General features: G+C 39.6%; 1 protein-coding gene across 15 annotated transcripts in view; it reads left to right on the top strand.

Annotated features, from left to right (window-relative positions):
* ANKRD28 (ankyrin repeat domain 28) overlaps positions 1 to 13,688 on the top strand; it is a 196,565-nt gene extending 182,877 nt beyond the window's left edge. For all 15 annotated transcript variants that reach the window (XM_039480233.2, XM_039480234.2, XM_074405664.1 and 12 more), the window contains 7 exons: positions 645 to 732; positions 824 to 907; positions 2,142 to 2,287; positions 2,929 to 3,011; positions 3,433 to 3,515; positions 5,097 to 5,188; positions 11,732 to 13,688. In XM_039480233.2, coding sequence (XP_039336167.2) covers positions 645 to 732; positions 824 to 907; positions 2,142 to 2,287; positions 2,929 to 3,011; positions 3,433 to 3,515; positions 5,097 to 5,188; positions 11,732 to 12,018 — 863 coding nt within the window. In that variant the 3' untranslated portion in view covers positions 12,019 to 13,688. The remainder of the gene's footprint in view (positions 1 to 644; positions 733 to 823; positions 908 to 2,141; positions 2,288 to 2,928; positions 3,012 to 3,432; positions 3,516 to 5,096; positions 5,189 to 11,731) is intronic.
* The last annotated feature ends 7,292 nt before the right edge of the window (positions 13,689 to 20,980 follow it).

Genomic DNA, 20,980 nt, shown 5'->3' with positions numbered 1-20,980 from the left:
TTTTTTTAAGACAGAGTCTTGCTCTCATCTGGGCTGGAATGCAGTGGTGCAGTCTCAGCTCACTGCAACCTCCACCTCATGGGTTCAAGCGATTCTCCTGCCTCAGCCTCCGAGTAACTGGGACTACAGGTGCCTGCCACCATGCCCAGCTAATTTTTGTATTTTTAGTAGAGACGAGGTTTAACCATGCTGGCCTCCCAAAGTGCTGGGATTACAGGTGTGAGCTACCACACCTAGCCTGGATTACTTATAATAGCCAATGTAATATAAATGGTAGGTAAATATGTAAATTGTAAATAATTGGTATGCCGTATTTAGGATATATGACAAAAGAAAAAAGTCTGCTCTGTTCCCCCCCCCCCCAAATATTTTTAATTTGGGGTTGGTTGAATTGATGAATATAGAACCAATGGATACAGAGGGCCAACAATATGTATTTGTGTGTGTGCAGTTGTATATGCCTAAAAGTTTTCTGAAACTACTGGTAGCTGTTAAGTTACCAGTGACTATATTCCAGAGAGGGGACCTGGGGGATGGGATGGGAGAGAGACTTTTACATTTTTTCTTTAAATACTTATGTGTGTCTGTGATTTTTGCCAGTATCTCCTTTGAATTTTAATATCTGGTTCTTTATCCCTATTTAGGTCATGAGACATGTGTAGAACTTCTTTTAGAACAGGAAGTTTTTCAGAAAACAGAAGGAAATGCTTTTAGTCCATTGCATTGTGCCGTGTAAGTAAAGCCAGAATGAATCAGATTTGGTTTGAGTGTTTCAAGAAATACACCATTGCTGTGAGAATGATCACCTTGTTACCTTACACAGGATAAATGACAACGAAGGTGCTGCTGAGATGTTGATTGATACATTAGGTGCCAGCATCGTGAACACCACAGATTCAAAAGGAAGGTAGGAATTCAACTATGTAGTAAATAGTTTTAGCCAGGCCCAGTGGCTCATGCCCATAATCCTAACGATCTGGGAGGCTGAAGTGGGAGGATAATTTGAAGCCAGGAGTTCAAGACCAATCTGGTCAACATAGTGAGACTTGCATCTCTACAAAAAAAAAAAAAAAAAAAAAAGGCGTGGTGGTGCATGCCTGTGATCCCAGCTATTCAGGAGGCTGAGGCAGGAGGATCACTTGAGCCCTGGAGTTCGAGACAGCAGTGAGCTATGATTGCACTACTGCATTCTAGCCTAGGTGACAGAGTGAGACCCCATCTCTGCCCTATCCCCCAAAAAAGTTTTATTTTCAAGAAGAAATAAATTTTAACTGCTGGCCTGGTATAAGAGAATTTATAGAAAACCCATTACTAATTAAAAGTTTATATTTGCAAGTATAAATTGTTACAAGTTCTCAATTATTTTTACATTAAAAAAGGCTTATCTAGTAATAGATTTTAGGCTGTTTTTTTCCTTTAAACTATTTTAAAATGTAAATATTTTCCCATTTATTTATTTATTTATTTAGAGATGAAGTCTTGCTCTATCACCCAGGCTAGAGTGCAGTGGCATGTTCTTGGCCCACTGCACCGCAACCTCCACCTTCTGGGTTCAAGCAATTCTCCTGCCTTAGCTTCCTGAGTAGCTGGGATTACAGGTGCATGCCACCAAGCCCAGCTAATTTTTTATTTTTAGTAGAGACAGGGTTTCGCCATGTTGGTCAGGCTGATCTCAAACTCTTGACCTCATGATTTGCCCACCTCGGCCTCCCAAAGTGCTAGGATTACAGGTGTGAGCCACCATGCCCTACCATATTTTCCCCTTTCTTTAGAAGTTTCCCAAAGATCATTGTTAACAAAGTTAACAGTTTTCTAAATAGGAATAAACATTCAGCAGTTATAATAGGTGGCAGTATTCTGGTCACAATTTGTTTCTTTCAAAATTTTCTTTAATGTAATATTTTATCAATTTGTAATCTTTCTACTTCTTCTAGTTTAATTAAGGCCTTCTATATTATTGAAAGTACACATTTCTATGGGAGAAATTAGTAAGCTCTATTGAGCCTATTTGTATACAGGCAGTGCTTTTATAGCCTAATATGTAAACCTTTGAAAACTGCTTGTCATAAATAGAAGAATATTTTTTCCAGGGTATATAACATTCTAATTTAGTCATGTATTTCAATTTCTCTTTATTACAGAACTCCTCTCCATGCAGCTGCCTTCACAGACCATGTCGAGTGTTTACAGCTGCTGCTCAGCCATAATGCTCAAGTCAATTCTGTGGACTCTACCGGGAAAACACCTCTTATGATGGCTGCAGAAAATGGACAAACAAATACAGTTGGTAAAGAAACTTCTGTAAAATTTTATTTTTCTAAGTATGTATATTACTTACATAGAACTTAGATCGCAAGACCTCTGACTTCAACTAGTTAATCTTAACCACTCCTAAGACTTAAAACCTTTTACCTGCTAGTAATCCACATTTTCATTTAGTGATACAAGTTTTAGTTTGCCCTTACCTATTAAAGAGTCTGCTTTACCGTGGTCCTATACTAGTGGTTAGAACACTGGCTCTGAAGTTGCATTGCCTGAATGTGAGTCCTACATCTTCCAGCTAAGTGACCTTATGCCTCAGTTTTCTCATTTATAAAATGAGAATAATAATATATCACTTTGTGGGTTGTTGTGAGGGTTAAATAAATTACTATAAATCCAGAGCATAAAAAATAGTATTTTAAGTTTAGTGAGCAGTCACAAAATAAATGTTAATTGCCATTGTTTGTGTGCGTGACTTATATAACAATATAATTGTCTCAAGCAATTATATGAAGATATATGTTACATATTACAATCTTTTTCTTGTACCTAAGTTTTTGTGAGAGGGACTTTTTTGCTTTGTATCTTCATTTCTCTACAGTGAGTTATTGGTAATCTAAGAAACATGTTCATAAACATAAGAATTGATGCACTTTTTCCTCCCAGAGATGCTGGTTAGCAGTGCTAGTGCAGATCTGACTTTACAAGATAACAGTAAAAATACTGCCCTCCATTTGGCTTGTAGCAAGGTATGTATATATTTTAAGAACATGTTTTTATTTTTTAATATTAACAGTGTCATTAAAAGTTTTTTGACTTCACTGAAATGAACAGAACTCAGGACCAAACCTCTCTAATGATCACTGGTATTAGATTTCTTGAACAAAATTATTGACTTACTAGGCACCATGCGTATCAAAGTCTCCAGTAAGCCGTTTTGGAACACAAACCTAAGCATAATTATCCTCTTTCTTTAATCTTAATTTTGTCCTCTTCTCCTACCCTCACTCCCAAGATGTGCTTTGGTAACTACTAAGATATTGGCCAGGAAAATTCATGGCATACGTATAGTGGTGTACAGATTATATGGACGAGGGTTGTGGATTTTTGGGTGTATAAATTTATCTTTAATGGTGCCCAAGTTTTTATAACTATTTGCCACAATTCTAGGGTCATGAAACTAGTGCCTTGTTAATACTGGAAAAGATAACAGATAGAAACCTCATCAATGCAACCAACGCAGCCTTGCAAACGTGAGTACTGTTGGTGTCTAGTGTAAACTTTGTGACCTATAATTATAAAAATGATAAATGGATTTTTTTAAACATGTGACTATTGAAATAGGTATAATTGGCCGGGCGCGGTGGCTCAAGCCTGTAATCCCAGCACTTTGGGAGGCCGAGGCGGGTGGATCACGAGGTCAAGAGATCGAGACCATCCTGGTCAACATGGTGAAACCCCGTCTCTACTAAAAATACAAAAAATTAGCTGGGCATTGTGGCGCGTGCCTGTAATCCCAGCTACTCAGGAGGCTGAGGCAGGAGAATTGCCTGAACCCAGGAGGCGGAGGTTGCGGTGAGCCGAGATTGCGCCATTGCACTCCAGCCTGGGTAACAAGAGCGAAACTCCATCTCAAAAAAAAAAAAAAAGAAATAGGTATAATTAGTCATAGAAGCAATTTCAGTAAGTTTTATTACTGTCCAAACTCATTTCTAAAATCATCACAACTAAAAGTCATATTACTAAAATGCTTTTGAATTGAAACTTTATTACAGCATTGACAATAATGTATTTTTTTCCTTAATTCACCTGCTAAATTTTCTCAAGAAAAGATAGTACTATTTTGTGTATTTTATGGAAATCAACTGTAATAATATGTTACTTGAAACTAACAATGAATGAGGTACAAAGCTTTATATGTGTCTGTAAGCCAATAAAAGAATCAAGTTTTTAATAATGTGAGTAGCTGACCTCCAGACTGACTAACAGAGATCTTACATTAGTGTCTCTCATTGTCCTTTGCTATGCCATTTTGAGGTTTGATAAAGATAAAAATCTTTTTTTTTTTTTTTTTTTTTGAGACGGAGTTTTGCTCTTGTTACCCAGGCTGGAGTGCAATGGCGCCATCTCGGCTCACCGCAACCCCCGCCTCCTGGGTTCAGGCAATTCTCCTGCCTCAGCCTCCTGAGTAGCTGGGATTACAGGCACGCACCATCATGCCCAGCTAATTTTTTGTATTTTTAGTAGAGACGGGGTTTCACCATGTTGAACAGGATGGTCTCGATCTCTCGACCTCGTGATCCACCCGCCTCGGCCTCCCAAAGTGCTGGGATTACAGAGATAAAAATCTTAAAATATTGTTTCCCATTCTGGGATTAGTCAGATCCCTTGAAGGTCCAAAAATTAGTCATGATGCTTGTAAGCTGTTTTCAAAGCCTATTGGAATTTGTGCTACTGCAATTTGCAATTTTTAATACATAGTCTATGTCTTTACCAGCCTCATTTTTTAACCATGGAGGAATGCAATTTCAGTGGTAAAATCTGTTTAAACGTTGAGTCTGAGAAGAAAAGTAACAGAATTGGGTGAATGTAGGGACCTTGCTGATGGGACCCATGGCTAAACTTGATGTCAAGCTACATGTTCACAGGTGTGACAGTGCACTGTACAGATGTTCTGCTCTCCCTGCCCCCATCTTTGTTATTAGGAATAGTTATCTTGAGTTTGTACCTCTTGGTCTTCAAAACTTGACAGAAATGCTCTTTGACAGCCAGGTAGTATGTGTATGTGTATGCACGTGCACATATGTGTACATGTATCATGTTTTTTCCTCTAGACCTCTGCATGTTGCTGCCCGAAATGGGCTAACAATGGTGGTTCAGGAACTTTTGGGAAAAGGAGCAAGTGTGCTTGCAGTAGATGAAAATGGTAAGTTGGTTCTGTGTTTTCTTTTTTTAACCTAGAGCTTTTATTATTTGAAGAGAAACCAATTTGGGTATTTTTTATTGGTCAAAGAGGAGAACTGAAATTAATATTGAATAGTAGTTTGTGGCAAAGGAACAAGGGCAAAAGAAATAGGAAAAGTTATCAAACAGATGAACTTCTGAATTCCTGTATCATCTGTTAAACCAAAGTTAGTGTTTATTGTTTATACTTGCCGCTTTTTATTGTTTTAGTAGCCCAAGAGTTTGTTCTTTCTGCAGATATTTATTAAGACCCTACTTAAGTGCTATATTCTTATTTAAAGTCAGTGCTTCCACTCATGCGCCAGATCCTGCCCCCTTTTGCCTACTTCATAATGTCACTTTGACAGTTCTCGTTTTGTGTCCTGCAGTAACAATTTATGCTCTCTTCCTGGATTACTCCTCTCGGTATATAAACATTAGTTCCCTCATCTTTAAAAAAAATGTTTTAGGCCGGGCGCGGTGGCTTAAGCTTGTAATCCCAGCACTTTGGGAGGCTGAGGCAGGTGGATCACGAGGTCGAGAGATCGAGACCATCCTGGTCAACATGGTGAAACCCCGTCTCTACTAAAAATACAAAAAATTAGCTGGGCATGGTGGCACGTGCCTGTAATCCCAGCTACTCAGGAGGCTGAGGCAGGAGAATTGCCTGAACCCAGGAGGTGGAGGTTGCGGTGAGCCGAGATCGCGCCATTGCACTCCAGCCTGGGTAACAAGAGCGAAACTCCGTCTCAAAAAAAAAAAAAAAAAAAAAAAAAATGTTTTATAAATCTCACTACTCCTCCCAGCTACTGCCATATTTCTCTGTTTCCCTTTGCAAGAAAACTACTTTCTCGCTGTCCCCAGTTATTCTCCTCTCCTCTCATTCTTTCATTCTTTTTTTTTTTTTTCTTTTTGAAACAATCTAGCTCTGTTGCCCAGGCTGTGCAGTGGCATGATCTCAGCTCACTGCAACCTCTGCCTCCTGGGTTCAAGCGATTCTCGTGCCTCAGCTTCCCAAAGTGGCTGGGATTACACCACCACTACACCCGGCTAAATTTTTTGTATTTTTAGTAGAGACAGGGTTTTGCCATGTTGGCCAGGCTGGGCTCAAACTCCTGACCTCAGATGATGTGTCTGCCTCAGCCTCCCAAGGTGTTGGGATTACATCCACAGCGCCTGGCCTCATTCTTCCATCCTCTCTTAATTTCCCTATAGTCAGGTCTTCTCCCCTCATTCAACCCCTACACACAGCAAAACTATTCTCATCAAAACCACAATGACTTCTACTATGTTAAGAGCCAATTCTTAGTTCTCATTTTACTTGAAAGATCAGCTTTTGGCACAGCTGATTACTTTTTTCCCTCTGATAAATTTTCTTTACTCTGCTTTTGAACCCCAGACTTTCTTGGTTTTCCTTCTACATTATTAGTTATTCCTTCTCAATTTCTTTTACAAAATTTCTCCCTCTAGGACTCATTCCTTTCTCTTTGCTTTCTCTCTTTGCATTGACTCCGTAGTGCTCTCATCTAGTCCTTTGGTTTTAAATACTACCTGTAATCTGAGAATTCCCAGATTTATGTCTCCAGCCCAGACTTCTCACAGTCTCTCTATGTATCCATGTGCCTAGCTGACATATCCATGTGGATATCTGATAAACAGCTTAAACCAAAAATGTCCAGAACTGAACTGATGATCCTTTCCACTCCCCTTGCTAGACCTGCTCTCTCCACAGCATCATGGTCTCAGTTAAAGACAATTCTCATTCTTACAGTTGCTCAGGGCTAAAAACCCTAGAGTCATCCTTGATTCTTCTTACTCATACCCAGTGTATAGTCCATCAGCATGTACTATTGACTCCACCTCTAAAGTAGATCTAAAATATGCCCACTTTTTTTCTTTACTGCTACCAACTGCCCTGGATCCTTTTAAAATATGTGAGAACGTGTTACTCTTGAATTTCAATTCACTTTTTTTTTTTTTTTTTTTTTTTTTTTGAGACGGAGTTTCGCTCTTGTTACCCAGGCTGGAGTGCAATGGCGCGATCTCCGCTCCCCGCAACCTCCGCCTCCTGGGTTCAAGCAATTCTCCTGCCTCAGCCTCCCTAGTAGCTGGGACTACAGGTGTATGCCACCATGCCCAGCTAATTTTTTTTGTATTTTTAGTAGAGACGGGGTTTCACCATGTTGACCAGGATGGTCTCGATCTCTTGACCTCGTGATCCACCCGCCTCAGCCTCCCAAAGTGCTGGGATTACAGGCATGAGCCACCGTGCCCAGCTTTTTTTTTTTTTTTTTTAAAGAGACAGGCTCTCACTCTGTTGCCCAGACTGGAGTACACTGGTGGGATCATAGCTGATTGTAACTTTGAACTTCTGGGCTCAAGAGAACCTCTCACCTCAGCCTTCCAAGAATGCACCACCATGCCCAGCTAATTTATTTTTTTGTAGTGATAGAGTCTCACTATATTGTCCAGGCTGGTCTTGAACTCCTGGCCTCAAGCAATCCCCCCACCTCAGCCTCCAAAGTGCTGGGATTACAGGAATGAGCCATCGACTTCGCCCCACTCATAGTTCTTAAAATGACCTTACTGGGCCCTATATGATGTGTCTTCCACTTTATTACCTTTCTGATATTATTTCCTACTCTTATTCTTTCCCTCACTTCATTCTGCCATGCCAGCCCCTCCACAGCAGGGTTGTACATGCATTGTGATCTACATGCTAGCTGTTCATTCTGGCTGAACACTCTATCCCCAAACATTCCTTGACTAAATTTGTCCACTGTTTCAAATCTTAGCTCCAATTTCATTTTCTCAATGAAGCATATTCTTTTTTTTTTTGAAACAGAGTTTCGCTCTTGTTACCCAGGCTGGAGTGCAATGGCACGATCTCGGCTCACCGCAACCTCCACCTCCTGGATTCAGGCAATTCTCCTGCCTCAGCCTCCTGAGTAGCTGGGATTACAGGCACGTGCCACCATGCCCAGCTAATGTTTTGTATTTTTAGTAGAGACGGGGTTTCACTATGTTGACCGGGATGGTCTCGATCTCTTGACGTCGTGATCCACCCACCTCGGCCTCCCAAAGTGCTGGGATTACAGGCTTGAGCCACCGCGCCCGGCCAATGAAGCATATTCTGACTACTACATTTATACTACGACTTGCTAGATACCCCTACCACAGCATTCTCAATCCTTGTTAACCTGCTCTAGTCTTTCCTCTCTTTTTACATAAAGCTTCTAACATAATAATGTACTTTTTTTATGTTGATTGTGTCTTCCCCACCAAAATGAATGTAAGCTCCACAAGAACAGCAAAATGTTTGTCAGTTGCATTCACTGATATATTCTCAGTGTTTTGAGTAGTGTCCGAGAAAGAGGCTCAGTGAATATTTGCTGCATGAGTGATTATGCCAAGCACTGTACTAACTTCTGAAGATACAGTATGTAAAATAAGACATAGTCTACTCCCTTGAATTGAGATGAGTGTAAACAGACTGTTAATTATGCACTTAAAATAGTTTAATTGGAATAAGTATAGAATGCTATGAGAGTACTTAACAGGGTCTTCAGATCCTTTCTTGGAGGATCAGAGAAGGCATCCCAAAAAATGTGACTCCTAAGCCAAAATCCAAAGGCCAAGTAGAAAGTGGGGAAGGAACTTTCTAAGCAAAGGAAGTGGCTTGTTAAAGAGATATAACTGGGCCGAGCGGGATGGCTTTTGCCTGTAATCCCAGCAGTTTGGGAGGCCAAGGTGGGTGGATTACCTGATGTCAGGAGTTCAAGACCAGCCTGGCCAACATGGCAAAACCTCATCTCTACTAAAAATACAAAAATTAGCTGGCATGGTGGCACGCATCTGTAATCCCAGCTACTCGGGAGGCTGAGGCAGGAGAATCACTCGAACCCAGGAAGCAGAGGTTGCAGCGAACTGACATCGGCCACTGCTCTCCAGCCTGGGCGACAGAGCAAGACTGTCTCAAAAAAAAAAAAAAAAAGGATAACCCCTCCAGCCAGAGGAGCCTGTTTTTAGTCATATTCTGACTAGAAAACACACCTGAAACATGCTGCTTTCCTACCCCCACTCCCATCCAAGTCATCCTGGCCTATGTAATGAATTGTTCTGTCTGCCAGCAGCAGGAACAGCAGCAGCAGGCACCTTCAGAAGAACCCTTGAAAGAAGTGTGGGCAGTGAAGCACTCCCCTAGTTACTTTGGACAAATAAAATGTAATTAAAAAACATGGACAGCCATCAGCCACTGCTGCCAAACTTGCAAGGACATCAGTTGTTCCCTTTGACCCTTGACAAAATGGGAACTTTACAAAGGGAGGAATAATTACTTTCTCTGGCTGGGCAGAGTGGCTCACTTTTGTAATCCCAGCACTTTGGGAGGCAGAGGCAGGAAGATCACTTACTTAAAGCTGGCAGTTTGAGACCAGCCTGGGCAACAAAGCGAGACCTTGTATCTACAAAACAATTTAAAAAATTAACCAGGCATGGCATGCGCCTAGAGTCCCAGCTACTCAGGAAGCTGAAGCAGGAGGCTCACTTAAGCCCAGAGGTTGAGGCTGCAGTCAGCATGATCATTCCACCGTACTTCAGCCTGTGTGACAGAACAAGACCCCGTCTCAAAAAAAAAAAAAAAAAAAGAAAAAAAAAAAAAAACTATCAAGGCTAATAAAGCATAGATGAAAATATGTAGGAGAAGTGGAAGCAGCCAGATGCTCAGTAGTTGAAATGTGTAACTAAACCATGGTATAATCACACAATGAAATACTGTATAAAAATGAAAATTAACCAACTACAGTTACATACAACAACATTGATAAATCTCACCTAATACTACACAAAAAAGCCAGATACGAAATAATATATACTACATGATTCCATTTATATTAGGTTTTTTAAAAAGTCTAAACTGTAGGCTGGGTAAGGTGGGCTCACACCTGTAATCTCAGCACTTTGGGTGGCCAAGGTGGGCAGATGACTTGAGGCCAGGAGGTCAAGACCAGCCTGGCCAACATAGTGAAACCTCATCTCTACTGAGAATATAAAAAATTAGCTGAGTGTTTTGGCACACACCTGTGACCCCAGCTAGTAAGGAGGCTGAGGCAGGAGAATCACTTGAGCCCAGGGAGTAGAGGTTGCAGTGATCCAAGTTCATACCACTGCACTCCAGCCTGTGTGACCAAGCAAGACTTGGTCTCAAAAAAAGAAAAAAAGAAAATGAAACTGTAGTGTTTATGACTCCAGATTGAAAGCCAGGAAATAACTACTCCGTAAGTTAGGGTAGTGGTTACCATTGTGGAAGAAGAAAAGTAATGATTGAGTAGAGGATATGTGGAAGCCTGGTATGCTGGTAGTGTTCTCTTTCTTAACCTGTATGGTGGTTATACAAATGTATGCTTTGTGATAAACCATTAAAGTTCCATATGGTATAAGTGAACCTTGGCATCATACTATATATTCACTTCTCTCCCACTTCATCCTCAAGACTGAGTCTTGTACCAACCGAGGTGCCAAATGTTTCCTCCTTAGTTTGCCATGTTGACATTTGGTGGGACTTTATGCCTAAGGTCAATTGTCTTCCACTTAAAAAAAGAATATTGGCCGGGCGCAGTGGCTGAAGCCTGTAATCCCAGCACTTTGGGAGGCCGAGGCGGGTGGATCACAAGGTCGAGAGATCGAGACCAACCTGGTCAACATGGTGAAACCCCGTCTCTACTAAAAATACAAAACATTAGCTGGGCATGGTGGCGCGTGCCTGTAATCCCAGCTACCCAGGAGGCTGAGGCAGGAGAATTGCCTGAGCCCAGGAGGCGGAGGTTGCGGTGAGCCGAGATCGCGCCATTGCACTCCAGCCTGGGTAACAAGAGCGAAACTCCGTCTCAAAAAAAAAAAAAAATTATATTTACAAAGGAAATACTTGTTTTGATTTAGTTCATCTGTACAGTTTATCTACTGTTTTTCAAGAGATTATGACCCCAAAACAAAAGTTAAATTGACAACCAGTGTCATTCATTCAACACATATTTTTGAGCATCTGCCCTGTTTTATTCATGAAGTGTACGCATTTCGATTTCTTAGCATCTAAAAGCTTACTTACATAACTACAAATTAGTTTTTTTTCTTATCTTGACACTGACGTAACTACAAATTAACAGTAAATCTCTGCTTACCATCCTGAAAGAAGATTCACTGATCTGTGATGTTTTTCTTATTCTAGCCCAGTTTCTTGTGTGAATTCAGATGGATATGGTTAAGTTGTGAGATCCTGGGAAAAACATTCTTTTCTGGGCCTGTTTCCCCCTCTGTTATCTATTCCATAACGTCTCCTTCCACCCTAGGTTTCTATGGCTATTTTTTTTCTACTTATTAGAAATTTGCAAATCATCCTGGTTACAGCAATTTATTATAAGCTAAGTAATGTAAAATATATCCAAAGTTGAAGTACTTTAGACTTATTTCCTTATCTTTAGTGTAATACGTCTCAGGATGCTTAATTTTTTAATTTTATCTTTAATTCTAGGCTATACCCCAGCTTTGGCCTGTGCTCCCAATAAGGATGTGGCTGATTGCCTGGCTCTCATTTTGGCCACCATGATGCCTGTCTCATCAAGTAGTCCTTTATCATCTTTGACATTCAATGCCATTAACCGTTATACCAACACCTCAAAAACAGTCAGCTTTGAAGCTTTGCCCATCATGAGGAATGAACCTAGCTCCTACTGCAGTTTCAATAACATTGGCGGGGAACAGGAGTACTTATACACTGACGTGGATGAGCTCAACGACTCCGATTCTGAGACCTACTGAGAGGCTGAGGAGAAGGGAGTTCTCACACTAAAGCTTCAAACTGTGCTTTTTCAGGAAAAAAAGGCACTTTCATATTCACGTACAAATTCAACCTAAGAAGAAAGATCGCACAGTGAGCCAATGTTAAGAGATGTGATGACATTAAGGAGGAAGAGTTTTAAAGGCAAGTTTTACAAAAGGAACTTCTAGAATCTTGAAATAGACTTGACTGAGGAAAACACACTGATGTCAGAATTCTTTGTGGAATTGTTTAATTCGGTTTTGCAGTGCCAGGAATAATTGGGGACACTGTGCACTCTAACCTGCTTACACAAGCAACACTATTGTAACAGAAGAAATAATGACACTAGATTTAAATTTTATCAATAAAATTACAACTAAATTTAAAGGCAATAAAAGTTTGGTACAGTAGGCATTATGTGCACAGCAAATTGCAAAAGGACCAAATAACGGAAAGGTTTTTTAAATAAAATGCCGTTTTCTGGAAACTGGAATAGATGAAATGAAACATTACCTAAACCAAACTGCAATATTTCTGGAAATGAAGCTGAGATTTGATTTTAAATATTGGGTTTTTTGTTTTTGTTTTTAAGAAAACATCTGAAAGCCTTCCAGTGCTGTATTAAACCATGAGAGAAAGCAGATGTATTTTTACATTTTTTTCTTTAACATAAAAATTTCAAATTTCCAACTTTTATACTATTAGAACTAAAAACCAGCTGACTGGGTGCAGTACGGGTGAAAATACTTGTGACAGACATTGAGATGGATTGGGGTCAGGCTCTTGCCCTGTGTTGAATGGTTTGGGTTTAAAATAGTACTATTTTTGTTTAAAAATGTAAAGAATTTCCTAGGAAAAAAAGTTCATGAAATCCAAAGTAGATTATTTCACCCTATTGCAACTATAGTAGTGGTCCTGGGGCCTGGAGTCTTCAACCTCTCTACTTTGAAAGGCACACCTTAGTCACTTATATTACTTTTGTGTCCCCACCATGGCTTGGGAGATTTTTTTGTTTATTCTGATCTATGAGTTTTGAAAAGGTGAATAATCAAAAGGAAAGTCATCTCTTGTTGTTCATAAGTTAAACATCACTAAGTCTCTTGGAAAGCACTTCTGTACTGGGCAAGATTTAAAATACTAAAACCTTAGGTCCTATTCATATTTAAGGTAGCATGTTTGTAACCAGTTACTATTTGGTGAGAGAAGCAATTGCCTGCCAAATTGAAGACTACCTTTCAAATAGCGAAAGAGAGAGAAGGCTGATATTTCCGCTTTTAAGTAACAATTTCTGTGGTTGACAATTACTCTGTCACTTTCCCAGTGAAAATGATTTCATACACATTGAGGGTCTTACAGGTATGGGTAAAATTCTATAAATTGCAACAAAATGATACCCAATTTCATTTTATCCTTTTTGTATTGTGAAACTGGAAACTTATATGACATTGTAAATTATCAGCTGGTTTTTCTGAATATAAATTGTGAAAACACAGAATAGTATTTTGATCTATTTGATAATTTTGTGGGTTTTTTGAAGAATTAACGAGCATGTACATAGAAATAGTGACTGCTTGAATACTGTATTTACTTGCACTCTTTCAGTACATCAAGATTCCTGTATATTTTAGAGTATAATAAAACAGATGTGAGTTGTATTTAATGAATAATGTATTTGTATCTGTGCATATTATCTACAAACCTATAAAGTTTCTAGGGCATTGACTACTAGATTTTAAGCATTTTTCTAAAATATTCACAGAAATTATAAACCAAACCCCCGTCTTTTCTTTATAATATAAAGAAGTCATAATAAACCCTTCCTGATTATTAGTAGTAGGAAGGTAAATATATGCATTTTAATGATAGTGGACTACATTTTCTATTGTACCTTTTTTAAAAAAAAAATTCAAGCAGATTCTAAAAGTATACATATGTGTGCTTTCTCTTTCCTTTTAGGAATTCTCTTCTGAATTCCCTGAGGGAATTTTCTAGAATCTCAGAATTGAAAGAGACCTGAGGTTCATCCACTCTCTAACCTCTTAACAAATGCAGGAGTCCCTTCTACAAGGGTGATCTTTCCACCTTGAACACTTCCAAGTGACTCTACCTCACCAAGCAGTCCATTCAGTTGTTGAGCAGCTCTAACTATTAGAAAGGTCTTCCTTAGATGGAGTTGAAGCCTCTCTCCTGGTAACTTCTGTCTTTGGGCCTGGGTCTGTCCTCCATGAGAACCCTGAGAATGTTGGAAGGATGAATCACGCACATTCTGCCATGTCTTCTCTTTTACAGGCTGTTTGACTTCTCTGCTGAAGTGATTTCCAGAAGGACTCATTTGACACACTATTAGATTTGCCACATCTAATGAAATCCAAGGTGTAGCTATAAAGTGACAAGCTGTTTTTATCACATACACCAGAACTTCTATCCTGCATCACTTTATATATAAATGATGCTGTTACCAAAAACACTGAGGTAGTTCTTGTGAATGCCAGCCCACTAAAATCTTTTTCATTATTTTTGTAGTCCATCTGTGAGAGTTGTCGCCCACCCCCCACAACTTAACCACTTCCTTTGGTCTGCACCCAATGAAGGGAAACCCCAAAGTACTGTCTCAAATGGTATCTGACCACCACCAGTATTGTTGGAATAAGTACATATACTGCTTCAATGAACGAACATGGAACGGTAGAAATTTCCTTTATGGTTACACCTTGTATGTCTAAAGCATTCAGGCCCTGTTCTGTAGTGTTTCTTATCCTCACACAGAGTAGAAAAGCCTGTTTGCTTAGTTTAAATTCTGCATGAAAGATGGCATCTGAAATATCTGATGTGTATTATACAGTACCAGCTCTAGAACTACTTTGGGGGAAATGGTGGTAATAGCAAATGACCTCCTTTAACAAGACACTCAACTCAGTGCCATTTAGTTCAGGAGATCTCTAAGTGTAGCTATAAATTTGGGGGTTAATTTGGCTTATATTGGACCTTTTAAAAGAAATAAAGTTTTTTTTAATGCAATAAATTAAGTGTCTGCCTCTTTTACATGCAAAATTCTTTTCCCTTAAACTGTCTAGCATGAATCGTGACAAGTTTTTTCCTTTTTTTAATTTAAAAAAAAATGACATTTTAGTAAAGCTGTTTTAGACTTTAAATGAACCCATCTATATGGGATTTTGAAATATATTTATTCAACAGATACTGCTTGCCTGCTGTGTACTTGGGAGTGGGAATGGGCAGAAAACCAAAAAATTGTGATCTTGTCCTTCAGGAAATTTCAATTTTATTGTGGAAAGGTATAAGTAGAAATAATAAAAGTGTAATTGAGGTAGAGATGAATTGCTAAAAGGTACAAAATGAGACCACATTGGGAGGGAAGATCAGAACAGGCATCATGGAAGACTAGGTCTAAACACTGAGAATCAGATATGATTTGAACAGATGGAGAAGGGGACACAGATATCCTATGTGAAACGAACAAAATCAGCAGTTCTTAAAATAGTTGGTGGAGGGGTGCTTTGGGATAGAGTAGGTATCTGCACTTAGCAATCCTGAGCATAGAAAGATGATGAAAATATACAAAGGAGCTAATTGGAAACATGTACAAGATTAGACAACAGAAATGATAACAAATAGATATAAATAGGTGATTGGAGGAACAGATTAAGAGGGCTTTAATAACCTTTCTCAAAATGCTCTTTATGCAGGTAATAATAGAAAATGCCTATACATCATTTATCATGTACCAGCCAAGGTTGTAAGTACTTGAAATAAATTATCTTTTAATACACACAACTGTTCTATGTGGTAGGTACTAGTTATTTATAGCACCATTTAAAAGATGAGGAAAGAGAGGGAAATGACGTGGCATTTGCCCAAGGTGACCTGGCTGGTAATTTGTGAAGCCTAGATTCAAATCCAGCCAGTCATGTTCATAGTGCTCTTATCCCCTAATGACTGCTGACATGCTTTCTGGTCTTTGTATAAATTGTTGATTTTGAAGTTGAGACACACACTGAACACTACATTACGTAAGTTTCCCTCAGTTTTATTCTCCTAGGCTATTTTTAGAAGAAACATGTATATCTGTCTGCAGAAGATACCTTCTCGGCATACAGCGAGCGGTAAAGGGGGAGGTGACATAGTTTGCTCTCAGAAGTGGATCCTAAAAGAATGACATCTACTTATATTTCAGTTGCTGTTGCCACCTAGCCACCCCAAATCTCAGTTGCTTGAAATATTCTTGCCGGGCACAGTGGCTCAAGCCTTTAATCCCAGCACTCTGGGAGGCTGAGGTGGGTGGATCACAAGGTCAAGAGATCAAGACCATCCTGGTCAACATGGTGAAACCCCATCTCTACTAAAAATACAACACATTAGCTGGGCATGGTGGTGCGTGCCTGTAATCCCAGCTACTCAGGAGGTTGAGGCAGGAGAATTGCCTGAACCCAGGAAGCGGAGGTTGCAGTGAGTCGAGATAGCACCATTGCAAAAAAAAAAAAAAGAAAAATATTCTTACTCATACCTCTGCAGATTGGCTCACGTAGCTTATTTGGGTGACTGCTTCAAGCTATGTCTCTGGATGGGCTTTTGTATCTGCTATAAGTTGTACTTCCACCTGCTCCATCTATGTTCATCCTTGGGCCTGGGCTGAAATACAAAAGTTATACAGAAGTTTCCACACTGATCATAGAAACACAAGAAGTGGCGGGGCGCGGTGGCTCACGCCTGTAATCCCAACACTTTGGGAGGCCAAGGCGGGTGGATCACGAGGTCAAGAGATCAAGACCATCCTGGTCAACATGGTGAACCTTCGTCTCTACTAAAAATACAAAAAATTAGCTGGGCATGGTGGCCCACGCCTGTAATCCCAGCTACTCAGGAGGCTGAGGCAAGAGAATTGCCTGAACCCAGGAGGCGGAGGTTGTGGTGAGCCGAGATCACACCATTGCACTCCAGCCTGGGTAACGAGCGAAACTCCATCTCAAAAAAAAAACCACAAAAGAAGTGGTTTCTATGATCCACACAAGTATGGTTAGTGCCTTCTGCGTGCATCACATCTGCCAACACTCCACTGGCCATGACAAATCAGGTGGCAAAGCCCTACCTCTGGGATGAGGCAGTATTCGCTGCCTTTTGGAGGAGAACAGTTTGGGTTCCATTTCCCCAGTTTGCTAAAAATGATGCCAACAGATTTGTTGCTGTTTTCAGTTTTTCAATGGGTATGCTTGGTAGCCTTTCCTTTATTCCTATGCCTTCCCATTTTGTGGTACCCTTAAAGTGTAGGTAGTCCAGATACAAAACTGGACAGCAAACATGTATTTTGAGTTAGAAAGTTCTTGCTTGGCAGTGCTACTGATTGTCTGGTTGTAGGATCTGCTCTTTTCCAAAGTTAGAACAACCTCTTGCCCTACTCCAGTCTCCAGAAAAATGTAGCACCAGACCCTTCTTCGGTCTGTCACTGTGCTCATCCCTTCCAAAGCACATCCTAATCTGAAAAAATATAAGAAAGCTTGGCTGGTGACTACTTTTAAGATAAAGAAAAAATGCTGATATATAGTGCTCTCCATTCTAAATCAGTTCTCCATCTCTCCCTCTCCAGTACTTAAAAGGTGTCCATCTCTCTGCTTCATCCCTCTTTTTGTATTACTTCTCATTTCCTTGTGGTTGTCTCATTTCCCTTTCCCCTATGACTCTTAACCCGTCTACCATCTTAATGAGAATTATAATACAGGCTGAAGTAGTATTTCCTTAATTGGAAACTAATTTTTAAAAAACATTTTAGGTTCGAGAGAACATGTGCAGGTTTGTTATGTAAGTAAACTTCAGGCCATGAGGGGTTAGTGTACAGATTATTTCATCACCCAGGCAATAAACGTGGTACCCAATAGGTGGTTTTCTGAACATGTTCCTCCTGCCACCCTCCAACCCTCAAGTAGGCCCTAGTGTCTGTTCCCCCTTTGTGTCCATGTGTTTTCATTGAAAAAATAGTAATTTAATCTTAGTGTTTCTCTTTACCTTTAAGAAAAAATAAATTTTCACCTTTTTTTAATCCCATTATGGAAACCAACATAAATTTTCATCTTTAAAGCCCAAATGGTCAAAAAGCTTTTGCTAAATGTCAGTGAAAATGGCAGAATAATGACTTCAAAAATTAGCTCATTAATAGCTGTGATAAAACTGGCAAATTTTCTGACTTGACTGGAACAGAAGTCTGAAAATTAAGGGCTGTCAGCAACCTCAGGAGCATTTATTCAAGAAAAACTCTTGAATCTCACCAGCCTTGGTCACGTTTTAACTTGGATTAGTTGCATTTCTCACTGTCCAGCTGTAGTAAACTAACTACAGCCCACATTCCTGTTGCAGCCTAGTAGCCACCAGACGAAACAAAACAAAGAACTCTTTGAAAACCTCATTCTCAACAAATTATTTGACCAATGCACTTAACAGAGTATGTGAGGCAAAACCAGTAGAACTGTAATGAGAAATAGATGAATCCAGTATCATAGTTGGAGACTTCAACACTCCTCTATCACTAATGGACAGAACTAGTAAGCAGAAATTGACAGACTCTAGCAAGCATTAATTGACAGAAAATCAATAAGGACATAGTTGAATTTAACACCATCAACATCAACCAGCTGAATCTAATGAACATCAAGACTAGCCTGGCCAACATGGCAAAACCTCATCTCTACTAAAAATAGAAAAGTTAGCCAGGCCTGGTGGTGAGCACCTGTAATCCCAGCTACTCAGGAGGCTGATGCAGGAGAATCACTTGAACCCAGGAGGCAGAGGTTTCAGTGAGCCAACATCACTCCATTGCCCTCCATCCTGGACAACAAGAGTGAAACTCCATCTCAAAAAAAAAAAAAAAAAAAAAAAAAAAAAATCTAAAATCAGTCATGTATGTGTTCACGTTAGGAAACTAGAGAAAGAAAAACAAATTCAAAGTAAGCAGAAGACAAGAATTAAGAGTAGAAAGAAATCAGTTAAATTGAAAAAGAATTTCAGTCAAGGAACTCAGCCAAAAGTTGATGTTTTAAAAAAGATTAATAACATGAGTAAAACTCTAGCCAACCTAAGAAAAAAATAAAAAAGGACATGGCCAGGCGCAGTGGCTCCCACCTGTAATCCCAGCACTTTGGGAAGCCAAGGCAGGCAGATAACCTGAGGTTCAGAGTTGGAGACCAGCCTGGCCAACATGGTGAAACCCCATATCTACTGAAAATACAAACATTACCCAGGCTTGGTGGCAAGTGCCTATAATCCCAGCTACTCTGGAAGCTGAGGCAGAACTACTTGAATTTGGGAGGCGGAGGCTGCAGTGAGCCTAGATCGTGCCACTGCACTCCAGCCTGGGCAAAAAAAGCAAAACTGCACTCAAAAAAAAAAAAAAAAAAAAAAAAAGCGCTGTGGTTTTTAAAGCTTCTAATTACCAGGGGGAAAAAAAGGACACAACTAATATCAGAAGTGAGAATAAACTTCAATACAGAGTCAATGGACATTAAAAGGATAATAAAGGAATATCATGAACAAGTTCATGCCAACAAATTTGATATCCTAGATGGACCTTGAAAGCCAATTTACCAAAACTTAGACAAGAAGAAATAGACCTATATCTGAATGGACCTGTATCTATTAAAGAAACTGAATCAATAGTAACCTTCCAAAACAGAAAGTACCAGACCAAGATGGATTCACTGGTGAATTCTACTGAATACTTAGGGAGAAATTATACCAATTCTCTACAGTCTTTTCCAGAGATAGACACAGAAAGAATATATCCTAATTCAGTCAAGGAGGCCAGGATTACCTCAATTTCAAAACCAAAGATTATAAGAAGACTGCAGTCCGGGCGTGGTGGCTCACGCCTGTAATCCCACACTTTTGGAGGCTGAGGCAGGCAGATCATCTGAGGTTGGGAGTTTGAGACCAGCCTGACCAACATGGAGAAACCCTATCTCTACCAATAATATAAAAATTAGTCGGGTATGCTGGTGCATGCCTGTAATCCCAGCTACTTGGGAGGCTGAGGCATGAGAACTGCTTGAACCCAGGAGGTGGAGGTTGTGGTGAGCCAAGATCACACCATTACCCTCCAGCCTGGGCTACAAGAGCAAAACTCTACCTGAAAAAAAAAAAAAAAAAAAATTAGCCAAAAAAGCCAATATTTCTCATGACCATAGATGTGGTAATTCTCATCAAATCAAAATACTAGCAAGATACACCACAATCATGAGAAAAAAAATTATCAGTAAAATAAGAACACAGGAACTTCCTCAGTTGGATAAACAGCATCTACTTCAATATCATACTGGAAGTTTTAGCTAATGCAATAAGACAAGAAAAGGAAGTAAGTATGCAGGTTAGAAAGGAAGAATTAAAACTTTTTCACAAATGACATGACCATTTATGTAGAAAATCAGAATGAATTTTAAAAGCAGGAACTAATAAGTGATTATACCAGTACTGCAAGATACAAGGTTCATATACAAAAATCAATTACTTTCTCATATGCCAGCAGTGAACAGTGGAATTTGACATTTAAAACACAAGACTATTTACATTTGTACCCAACATATGAAGTACTTAGATATAAAACTTGTAAAAATGTATAAGGTCTATATGAAGAAAACTCCAAAACCCCACTGGAAGAAATCAAAGGAAAAAAAATGCAGAGGCAGCCCATTCATGAAGAAGAAGACTCTACTATTAAGATGTCAGTTCTTCCTAACTTTATGGATTAAGTGCAATCTTAAAATTCCAGCAAGTTATTCTGTCAGTATCAACAAACTGATTTGAAAGTTTATATGGAAGCCTGACATGGTGGCTCATGCCTATAATCCCAGCACTTTGGGAGGCCAAGGCAGGCAGACCATGAGGTCAGGAGATGGAGACCATCCTGGCCAACATGGTGAAACCTTGTCCCTACTAAAAATACAAAAATTAGCTGGGTGTGGT

Source organism: Saimiri boliviensis, chromosome 9, assembly GCF_048565385.1.
Source record: "Saimiri boliviensis isolate mSaiBol1 chromosome 9, mSaiBol1.pri, whole genome shotgun sequence".
Lineage (NCBI taxonomy): Eukaryota > Metazoa > Chordata > Mammalia > Primates > Cebidae > Saimiri > Saimiri boliviensis.
The sequence above is the reverse complement of the archived record's forward strand: the minus strand, read 5'-3'. Positions and strand labels throughout refer to the sequence as shown.